Raw genomic sequence first — 11,145 nt, 5'->3', positions numbered from 1 at the left:
AGAATAGGGAGTGTTGCTCATTGACCAGTTCTGTAAGGACTAACCTGCTGCAGTCACTGATGGACAGTACACTCTCTGCTTCAGACAGAGGAAATTAAGACAACAGGATGCTCTGTGCTTCGGACAAACAGTTCCCTTATAGTTAGATGTATATCTTAGGAAGAATTGTGTTTTTCTTGGATGGTTTGAATTATATATATATATATATATTTTATACAGTAGGTTCTTATTAGTCATCAGTTTTATACACATCACTGTATACATTTCAATCCCAATCAATTCATCACACCACCACTCCCACCCCCCAGCTGCTTTACCCCCTTGGTGTCCATACGTTTGTTCTCTACATCTGTGTCTCAATTTCTGCTCTGCAAACTGGTTCATCTGTACCATTTTTCTAGGTTCCATATATATGCGTTAATATACAATATTTGTTTTTCTCTTTCTGACTTACTTCACTCTGTATGACAGTCTCTAGATCCGTCCACGTCAAACAAATGACCCAATTTCGTTCCTTTTTATGGCTGAGTGATATTCCATTGTATATATGTGCCACATCTTCTTTATCCATTCGTCTGTCAATGGGCATTTAGGTTGTTTCCATGACCTGGCTATTGTAAATAGTGCTGCAATGAACATTGGGGTGCATGTGCCTTTTTGAATTATGGTTTTCTCTGGGTATATGCCCAGTAGTGGGATTGCTGAGTCATATGGTAATTCTATTTTTAGTTCTTTAAGGAACCTCCATACTTTTATCCATAGTGGCTGTATCAATTTACATTCCCACTAGCAGTGCAAGAGGGTTCCCTTTTCTCCACACCTTCTCCAGCATTTGTTGTTTGTGGATTTTCTGATGATGCCCATTCTAACTGGTGTGAGGTGACACCTCACTGTAGCTTTGATCTGCATTTCTCTAATAATTAGTGATGTTGAGCAGCTTTTCATGTGCTTCTTGGCCATCTGTATGTCTTCTTTGGAGAAATGTCTATTTAGGTCTTCTGCCATTTTTGGATTGGGTTGTTTGTTTTTTTAATATTGAGCTGCATGAGCTGTTTATATATTTTGGAGATTAATCCTTTGTCTGTTGATTCGTTTGCAAATATTTCCTCCCATTCTGAGGGTTGTCTTTTCATCTTGTTTATGGTTTCCTTTGCTGTGCAAAAGCTTTGAAGCTTCATTAGGTCCCATTTATTTTTGTTTTTATTTCCATTACTCTAGGAGGTGGATCAAAAAAGATCTTGCTGTGATTTATGTCAAAGAGTGTTCTTCCTATGTTTTCCTCTAAGTGTTTTATAGTGTCTAGTCTTACATTCAGGTCTCTAATCCATTTTGAGTTTATTTTTGTGTATGGTGTTAGTGAGTGTTCTAATTTCGTTCTTTTACATGTAGCTGTCCAGTTTTCCCAGCACCACTTATTGAAGAGACTGTCTTTTTTCCATTGTATATCCTTGCCTCCTTTCTCATAGATTAGTTGACCATATGTGTGTGGGTTTATCTCTAGGCTTTTTTTTTTTTTTTTTGCGGTACGCAGGCCTCTCACTGTTGTGGCTTCTCCCGTTGCAGAGCACAGGCTCCGGACGCGCAGGCTCAGCGTCCATGGCTCACGGGCCCAACCGCTCCGCGGCATGTGGGATCTTCGCAGACCGGGGCACGAACCCGTGTCCCCTGCATCGGCAGGCGGACTCTCAACCACTGCACCACCAGGGAAGCCCTTTCTAGTATATTTTTCATTTCAGTTACTGTATTGTTCATCTCTGTTTGTTTGTTCTTTAATTCTTCTAGGTCTTTGTTAAACATTTCTTGCATCTTCTCGATCTTTGCCTCCATTCTTTTTCCGAGATCCTGGATCATCTTCACTATAATTATTCTGATTTCTTTTTCTGGAAGGTTGCCTATCTCCACTCCATTTAGTTGTTTTTCTGGGGTTTTATCTTGTTCCTTCATCTGGTACATAGCCCTCTGCCTTTTCATCTTGTCTATCTTTCTGTGAATGTGGTTTTTGTTCCACTGGCTGCAGGATTGTAGTTCTTCTTGCTTCTGCTGTCTGCCCTCTGGTGGATGAGGCTGTCTAAGAGGCTTGTGCAAGTTTCCTGATGGGAGGGACTGGTGGTGGGTGGAGCTGACTGTTGCTCTGGTGGGCGGAGCTCAGTAAAACTTTAATCTGCTTGACTGCTGATGGGTGGGGCTGGGTTCCCTCCCTGTTGGTTGTTTGGCCTGAGGCAACCCAATACTGGAGCCTACCTGGGCTCTTTGGTGGGGCTAAAGGCGGACTCTGGGAGGGCTCACGCCAAGGAGTACTTCCCAGAACTTCTGCTGCCAGTGTCCTTGTCCCCACGATGAAGCACAGCCACCCCCCGTCACCCCAGGAGACCCTCCAATGCTAGCAGGTAGGTCTGGTTCAGTCTCCCCCTGGGTCACTGCTCCTTCCCCTGGGTCCCGATGCACACACTGCTTTGTGTGTGCCCTCCAAAAGTGGAGTCTCCGTTTCCCCCAGTTCTGTTGAAGTCCTGCAATCAAATCCCAGTAGCCTTCAAAGTCTGATTCTCTAGGAATTCCTCCTCCCGTTGCCAGACTTCCAGGTTGCGAAGCCTGACGTGGGGCTTAGAACCTTCACTCCAGTAGGTGAACTTCTGTGTTATAAGTGTTCTCCAGTCTGTGAGTCACCCACCCAGCAGTTACGGGACTTGATTTTACTGTGATTGCGCCCCTTGTACCATCTCACTGTGGCTTCTCCTTTGTCCTTGGACGTGGGGTATCTGTTTTGGTGAGTTCCAGTGTCCTCCTGTCAATGGTTGTCCAGCTAGTTGTGATCCTGGTGTTCTCGCGAGAGGGAGTGAGAGCACGTCCTTCTACTCCGCCATCTTGGTTCCAATGGGAAGAATTTTAATGAACCCTGATTCTTGAATCTTCCTTTACATAGAAAAGCACTAAAATCATTAAGCTGAGCTATCTGTTCTTTGTGACTTGCAGTAATCTTTTACCAAGATGTATACTTGACTGTATGTATTCCCTAGCCCAAAAGTCACATATATACTTGAATCTCCCCGTACCTCTTCAGAGCTGTTCTCTCAGAGTTACTGAGAAGCCGTTTCCTAGGCTATAGTCCTTGGTAAGGTCCCTGAATAAAACTAAAACAACTCCTATGTTGTGTGTTTTTCTTACAGTCAACACTCCTGAGACTGAAAAAGAATTTTTTAGTACATTTATTGACATTTCTATAAAGTGGGGATGCTGAATATGGGACTTTATTGTGAGAAACTAACGGCTATATTGATTCAGGTTTTTGAGGTTTATAAAATTGTTCTAAGTTCAGTTGCCATTAGCACAGTAGCCCATTTCTTTTTTTTTTTGCCTGCATCAGGTCTTAGTTGCAGTGCATGGGCACTTCGTTGCGGCACACGGGCTTCTCTCTAGTTGTGGTGCACCAGGTGCACGGGCTCTGTAGTTTGCGGCATGCTGGCTCTCTTGTTGAGGTGCTCGAGCTTGGTAGTTGAGGCACATGAGCTCAATAGTTGTGGCATGCGGGCTTAGTTGCCCCACGGCATGTGGGATCTTAGTTCCCCGACCAGGGATTGAACCTTGCGTACCCTGCACTGGAAGGTGGATTCTTTACCACGGGACCACCAGGGAAGTCCCAGTAGCCCATTTCTTTGAAGCACGAAAAAGGGGGTAGATGGGTCAAAATAATTTTTTTTTTTTTACCATGATCATACTGGAAGAGCAATTTCATCAAACTACTTAAGAGTAAAACATCTTTTTCAAAGGTTATATTTTAATAGAATTTTTTTTCTCCCATTAACTGCAAACAAGCTGCATGGACTATACATAGGGGGCAATCCTCTCTTTCACTGAAGTGCTTCCTCCACAAAGAATAGTTTCTAGGTGGAAATCATTAACAAGGAAAACTATGACAGTGTTGGGCTGTAAAGAGTGCATCTTCCATAGCTCCCTCCCAGTTCTGGCTCTGTCCCCTCAACCCAGGGAAAGATACGGTGACCAAGAATACCAAGTTCCTCCCACTTTTCTTTTTCTTCGTCTTGTTAAATTTGGGTACATTGCAAATAAATTAAAAGCAGGTAAAAAATGGGTTTCTTATACATCTTGTTTAAATTTTGATAGTAACCTTTGCTTGTTCTTGACTTAATTCTAGATTTCAAAACATTTTGAAATGGCACTTTCATTTATTTAGTTAACTGCTGAAACCTAGGAATTTACTGTTGAAAACCACTCATGTTTTTGCAAAGTTTAAATACATGAATACTAGGGAGGAAGTCTGTGTTGGCGTCAACAAGCTTTTCCTCAGTCTCTGGAGCCATTGCCCTCCTGGTAATATAAGGGGTTGAATTGCTTTAAAGACTATATTTAGAGTTTGAATCCTTAAGTCAAACAAAAACTTACATGATGCCTAATATATAATAGATCAAAGCATATTTGCTTTGGTTGAAGATGCTTCAGGGCCCAGAGCCTCTGAGGCAGCTCTCAAGAACCTCCAAGGCCCTGCAGAACATTTTGGAAACCTCCGCACCAGATGAGCTCTTCCAGTTCTGACATCACATCACTTTGACAGTAACAACCTTCAAAGCATAATTAAATTTGGCCTTGTTGAGAGGCATCCAAATTCATCTTTTTTTGTTTGTTTGCATACCAATTGGCAAAGATATGAGGAACTACATTGGGTGCCTTGTGTTACTGCTGGTGCTACTAAACATTTAGATTTTAATCATGGCCTGTGTGGTGTTTTTCATTCATTCAACTGTGCCAAAAACTGGGACTATCAAGACAAGTGTGGTCTCCGCTGTCAAATTGTTAAAGTCTCCTAAGGAAAACAGATAAACAATTATTACAGCCGTTAATAGTAGAAGTAGACCCCTGGCCTGGGAGCACATGGTGGGGTACTCAATTCTGGGGGAGGGGGAGAGAAGGTAGAGGGAAAGGACTCGTTAAAATATCAGATATTTATTTATTGGCCGCACTGCACAGCTTGTGGGATCTTAGTTCCCCGACCAGGGATTGAACCTGGGCCCTCAGCAGTGAAAGTGCAGAGTCATAACCACGGGGCCGCCAGGGAATTCCCTTAAATGATATTTATTGAACACGTAATATGTGCTAAGCAGGGTTCTAAATTTTTTGTGATTTTAGAAATGAGGACATTGAGGCAACGGATGGTTAAATAACTTGACTACAGATAAAAAAAAATCATGGAGGCAAGATCTAAAATCAGGCTGTGTGATTTCAGGGACCCTACTCTTTTTTGTGTGTGTGTGTGTGTGTGCCAGGGAATTCCCGCAGGGCCCCTACTCTTTTTTTTTTTTAATATTTATTTTATTTATTTGGCTGCATTAGGTCTTTGTTGCGGCACATGGGATCTTCCTTGTGGCATGCGGGATCTTTAGCTGCAGCATGTGGAATCTTAGTTGCAGCAGGCAAACTCTTAGTTGTGGCATGTGGGATCTAGTTCCCTGACCAGGGATCAAACCCAGGTCCCCTGCACTGGGAGCACAGAGTCTTAACCACTGAACCACCAGGGAAGTCCCAAGGCCCCTATTCTTAATCATTACACTGTATTACATTTATATTTATAGATACGGTAGCAGTGAAGTTGAATCTTGAAGAAGTTCAGACAATCAGATGATAGGGTAGAAAAGTCAGTAGAGAGAGGAAAGAAAGGAACTGGCAAAAATGAAAGGAAGCAGAAGTACGAAATAGCATGGCACACTGGGAAATCTAAGTTGTTGGGACAGCGGGAGTATAGGGTGCAAGGGGGACTGTGGTGAGGAAAACAGGCTAGAGGGGCTGTACTTCCCTCCCCCTTTGGCAAAAATCCCCATCTTTATCTTTGAATGAGACTCAAAAGAAGTCTGGGAAAATAGAGTGAATTTAAGAGATGGGATAGCTGGATTAGCATCCCAGGATTCTATTGACCTTGGACTCTCTCTGATCTTCTTAGGGGACAATGGGTAAATAAAATGTGTGAAAGTTCCTAGTGTCAGCTAGATAAATGTTGGTTGAATTTGAATGTGCAGCAGGTATTAGGCAAACGGGGGTCTTGGATAAAGTGTATGAAGTACTCTCAAGGTAGGGGGAGGACAAGACTGGGCTGCAAAACACCCTTATGTCTTTTCACATGAGGAAAGTTTGAGAAGGAGTAGCCTTATCAAAATTGCAGTACTTGCTTTTAGAATAAATGAACTGTACAAGATGTCCTTAACTAATGTAAGAGTAGATGTGGTTTATAGTGTCTGCTAACAGGCCAAACAGTTCATTAAATATTCTCCCTGGCTTTGTGAGTATTGTCAATGTATAATTTCAATGAAAAAAAAAATCTCCTGGAACAAGGTGTACAGAATGGGGACAGTGCACACCACTTGCTTGTATGCATGCCAACAGGAAAATGTAGGAGCTGGAAATGATCCAACAATTTTTTGTGCAGAAATACAAAATGGTATTTTATTTATATTTCCCTTCGCATATGATTCTAATTATGCTTTATACCCTGACAATGGTCATCATAGGCTACAGATAATCATGCTGTTGATCAGACTCCCTCCTTGCCTAGAGCAAGCAAAGCAGCCTCAATGATCTCAGACAACTTTAATAGGGGAAGGCGAGATTTGTTTCAGATGCGTTTCACTGCTTATGGAGGACAAGTGGCTTCTCACCATGGTGACAATCAGGTTGCTAAGCTGGGCAAGGCCAAGTTTAGAAGAATGGTCCTCAAACAGATTTACTGAAATGAATGGCTCATGCCACCAGCAACTTTCTTCAAGTTCTGATTAATTTCCCATGAAATAATTGCTTGGAATACATCCAAGCAGTTCCTTTATTCATTGCTTCTTTGTCTTGCCAACAGGAGGGTCAGTCAATACTGAAACATACAGTTTGAACCAAGCATATGTGATGCCCACTGCACAATACACTGAGGTCAGTAACAAAGGGATAAAGGGGTACTTCAGCTTCCAAGAGGTGAAAGGGAATACAAATTCACAGAAGACTTCCAGAGGCCCCAGGCCAAGGAGGTAGAAAGTTTCCATCCAATTAAAAAGAGGTTTTTCTTTTCTGAAGAAAAAATGAGAGGAGTCTGATTTTAGATGAGTCATTCTGCTTTTGCAAACATTTCTCAGCTAAAGCTTCTCACCTGCACTGTCGTGATGTGAAGTACAGATAAAGCTAGAGTCAAATGAATGAATAAAATTTCACATTTTAAAAAAATGATAAAGATATATCATTACATTAACTCAACAATCCAAATTTACCCAACCATCATCTATGTTGTCACTTAGCTGAAGTTGCTGAGAGAGAATTAGCTATGCATTTGGAAGAGGAAAGGGGGCTGGATAGTGTGATATTGGAATAAGAATACGGTAAACAATGCATAATTTTTTGTTTTGGTAAAATAATATAAAATTTGGTATTTTAACCATTTTTAAGTATATAATTAAGTAGTATTAAGTATATAGACAATGTTGTGTCAATATCCACTTTCAAAACATTTCAACACCCCAAAAAAGAATCTCTGGAAACATTAAGCAATAATAACTTCCTATCCAGCACCACCATTGCTCTCGCCGGTCCCCATACCTACTAATTTACCTTCTGTCTCTATGAATTTGCCTCGTCTAGATATTTCATATAAATGAAATCATACAGTATTTGTCCTTTTTGTGTCTGGCTTATTACACTTAGCCTAAGTTTTCAAGGTTCATCCATGTCGTAGTATATATCAGAGCTTCATTTCTCTTTCTGGATGACTAATATTCCATTATATGTATATATACTATTTTGTTTATCCATTCATTTGCTGATGGACATTTGGGCTATTTCTACCTTTTGGCTATTGTGAATAAAACTGCAATGAACACTGATGTATAAGTATCTGTTTGAGTCCCTATTTTCAGTTCTTTTGGATATATACCTAAGAGTGGAATTGCTGAGTCATATGGTTATAACTGAGTTTTCATATAATTAAGCATTTGAGGTTTCATGAACACAATCAGATATAATCCATAAGCAAGCTTTAAAAAATTATATAGGTAACATTAAGTTTAGAAAAGAAAAAAATTCCACCCATAATTCTAAGATATGTAAGAATTTTTTACATATCTTTTGGTTTTAAGCATCTGTATTTATGTGGTTTTACTCATAATGCATATCTTACATTCCATTTTTTAGTTTTCATATAAAGTTTTAATTTAAGCTGGGTAGTCCCTCCTCAAATATTCCCCCAAACTAAAGCTATGACCTATGTTGCCATGTGAGAGTGATGGAATATGGGTAATTTCTCCTGCTATCTGCTGATATTTTGTAATGTTGTGATGTTACTATTTAAACTTAAAAAATAAAATTTAAAAGGCTTATCAATCATTTAGGAGTAAACATTTCACAAGAGTAAATATAATTTTAAATGCACTTTTTTTAGCTTACCTGAATAGAGTCTTCAGTGAGGAAATACTATAGATGGTAAACAGTAACATGAGTAAGATTTTAATGGGAAGTTCTGTTAAAAGAATAAAAAAGTACATATGATAATTAAGTTGGTAAGAGAAAGGTTTATGGTACTTAAGGGAATATAATCACAATGACACAGCTATATAGTGCTAGGAACGCTTTCGGAGCTTAACTGTACATTTTTGTGACATGTAAAGATACTGAGAATTAGGGACATGTTGGAGGTTTTATTTAAAAGAATGGATGAGCTCTCTCTTTTTAAGAGATTTTAAGGTTGTTTAAATCAGATAGTATTGATCAGACAGTAGGCTCTGATGAAAAGGCACGGCAATTAAATAGATCTCTCTTAAAAGAAGCTATTTACCTGGTGCAGTGAAGAGCAGAGGGAAGAGGGAATAATGTCCTGTTGTGGTCAGAATCAGAAAAATTGAAGCATCTCCTGCTTTTCCCACAGACAAGAGGCTAAAAATAAAAATTCTTATAATAATTCCTTAAAACATCAAATGAAGCTTATACTTGCAAATAGCTGGGATAACCTGCATCTAATATTATTTCTAGAACTGGCTTATGCATAAAATAACATACTGATCTTTGCTACAAGTCCAATTCAGTTGAGAATATTAATTTTTTCAGTGGGAAACTTTAAGCAATACAAAGAAGAATGCATCACACTGAGTCATGGAACATTCAAAAAAGAATCTTGCCTCTCTGAGTAACTGCCTCCTCAAAGAAAGGAATATTGTGGGATTGGGAGCTGCCTAGTGGTGGCAGCTAGAGAAACAGGACTTGGAGTTTTATTTCCAACCCTATAGTCCTTCTCTTGGACATACCTGCTGGTGTTTAATAAGAATTCTAACTAAAGACATTAGAAGTTTTTCTCTATTTTTTAATTTGGAAACTCCAAGTTGCTAAATGAACCCAGACAAGCCATATACTCATCTGACAAATTTGATTAATGTCCTTTCAGAGCTTAAATGATTTCCCTCAGGATTTAAGAAAAATCTTAAGAAAAAGGCTAATTCTATTACCATCTATCTAATTGGGTTTCAGTTGTATATAAAATGGACACAACTGCATTTAAAATGCCTCTTTTTTTTTTTAGCATGACACAGTGAAAAGATCTTAAGATTCAGCATGATAAGATTCAGGTTTAAGTCCTAACCCTGCTATTTGCTAGCTGTGTGACTTTGGATAAGTCACTTAAACTTTGAGACCCAGTTTCTGCAGATGTGAAGACAGGGGATGATATCCATTTATACTAATTATCTTAAAGGTTGTTGTGAGGCTCAAAAGAAAGAATGCAAAACAAAACAAAACAACAACCCCCGCCCCCAAAAAACCAACTAACAACAAAAGCAGTTCTGAAAACTCTGAAGTGCTGTACGTGTTAGGTATTATTCCATAATGGACTCAATCCTTACTTTGACTAACAACACTTAACAAGGAACTGTGGGACCTTATTTTCACAGGTGTGATTGACACCAAAGTCCATGCTTTTTCCATACTATGCTGCTATTCAATAGCCAGAAGTAACAGCCTGGTATCATGGCGCTTAATCACTACGGTACCCCTTACCAAAAAATGCAGGAACAATACAGGCAGTTTTGCATACCTTAGAACCCTCACAGGTACCAGGATCCCAAGTTAAACATCCCCATTCTGTCCTGGTATAAATCTGTTCCCACGTGTCTTTGCCTTTGCCCATCCCACTGAACATGTCAAGAAGCGACAGATCAAATGGAAAACAATAGGATCACTGTGAAATATGCCAGAAATGTTGACTGACTGAGCTATCTGCTTACCTCATTGGGAGAACTGCAAGGAGTATGGCTTTTTCATGGACGTGCCACCCAAACATGAAGGAGCTCAAGGCACAAAGAATTAGACATCGGAGAAAGCCTCTGGGCCCTTGAGGTTTAAACCAAAGACAGAAAATAGAGGGCTAGAAACAATAGGCAAAGATAAAACTTCAGTATCATTTAAAATAGGCTTTACTGAAACATTGTTCAGGTGAATATAATTTATATCATCTCTGAAAAACAGTAGCTCTTAAGACTATTCTCCATCAAACTGGGATAATTCGCTTTGTGAACAGTCCACCAAAAGTTAACATAAAAACAACTACTCAGGAAAAAAAAAGGCATTTGGAAATATATATTGAACACATTAAAATTAATTCTATTCGTCAAAATTAATATGAAATGATAATTAAGTTCTAGGATATCCAGTATAACTCCTAACTACACCTTCATAATTAGTTAATTAATAGTCACTGAACATATTAGGTCAAACTACAAAAGTTCATCGATATTGTGGAGCTAATAATAAATTAGATCTTAGCATATTAATAAACAAACACCTAACTTTGTGGGCTGGAGTGTAATTTACAACAAAACCATGGCCTTCCATATGCAGCTTACAAGGCTGAAGTTTTAGGAAAAAAGTTTTAAATTCAGAACATGTGGATAAGTAGGCCAACAGAGCTTAACTACCTACCAGTACTGCCACGTAGTTAAGTGGGGTCAGGTGTCTTGTGAGTAGATTTGATTGTTTAGAAACCAAAATTAAAACTGAGTGTAATTAGATATGATTAAGTTATTTATCCTGAATTTTACTAAAATTGTATCACGAAATTGAGGGCATCATGATCACTAACAAATAAAAACAGCTATGAATGATGCCTATAACAGCATCTGATTC

At 39.3% G+C, this 11,145-nt stretch overlaps 1 protein-coding gene across 4 annotated transcripts in view; it reads right to left on the bottom strand.

The window, feature by feature from the left end:
* Positions 1–6,433: 6,433 nt before the first annotated feature.
* Positions 6,434–11,145, bottom strand: part of ALG8 (ALG8 alpha-1,3-glucosyltransferase) — a 28,428-nt gene continuing 23,716 nt past the window's right edge. Inside the window, exons 10-13 of one of the 4 annotated variants that reach the window (XM_082659845.1) lie at positions 10,248–10,387; positions 8,810–8,907; positions 8,422–8,494; positions 6,434–7,056 (exon numbers count right to left, since the gene is read on the bottom strand). In XM_082659845.1, the coding sequence (XP_082515971.1) occupies positions 6,825–7,056; positions 8,422–8,494; positions 8,810–8,907; positions 10,248–10,387 (543 nt within the window). In that variant the 3' untranslated portion in view covers positions 6,434–6,824. The remainder of the gene's footprint in view (positions 7,057–8,421; positions 8,495–8,809; positions 8,908–10,247; positions 10,388–11,145) is intronic. The other 3 variants (XM_082659846.1, XM_082659848.1, XM_082659847.1) reach the window with 3 other exon arrangements.

The sequence above is a fragment of the Grampus griseus genome, assembly GCF_964374135.1.
Source record: "Grampus griseus genome assembly, chromosome: 8".
NCBI classification, from domain to species: domain Eukaryota; kingdom Metazoa; phylum Chordata; class Mammalia; order Artiodactyla; family Delphinidae; genus Grampus; species Grampus griseus.
The sequence above is the reverse complement of the archived record's forward strand: the minus strand, read 5'-3'. Positions and strand labels throughout refer to the sequence as shown.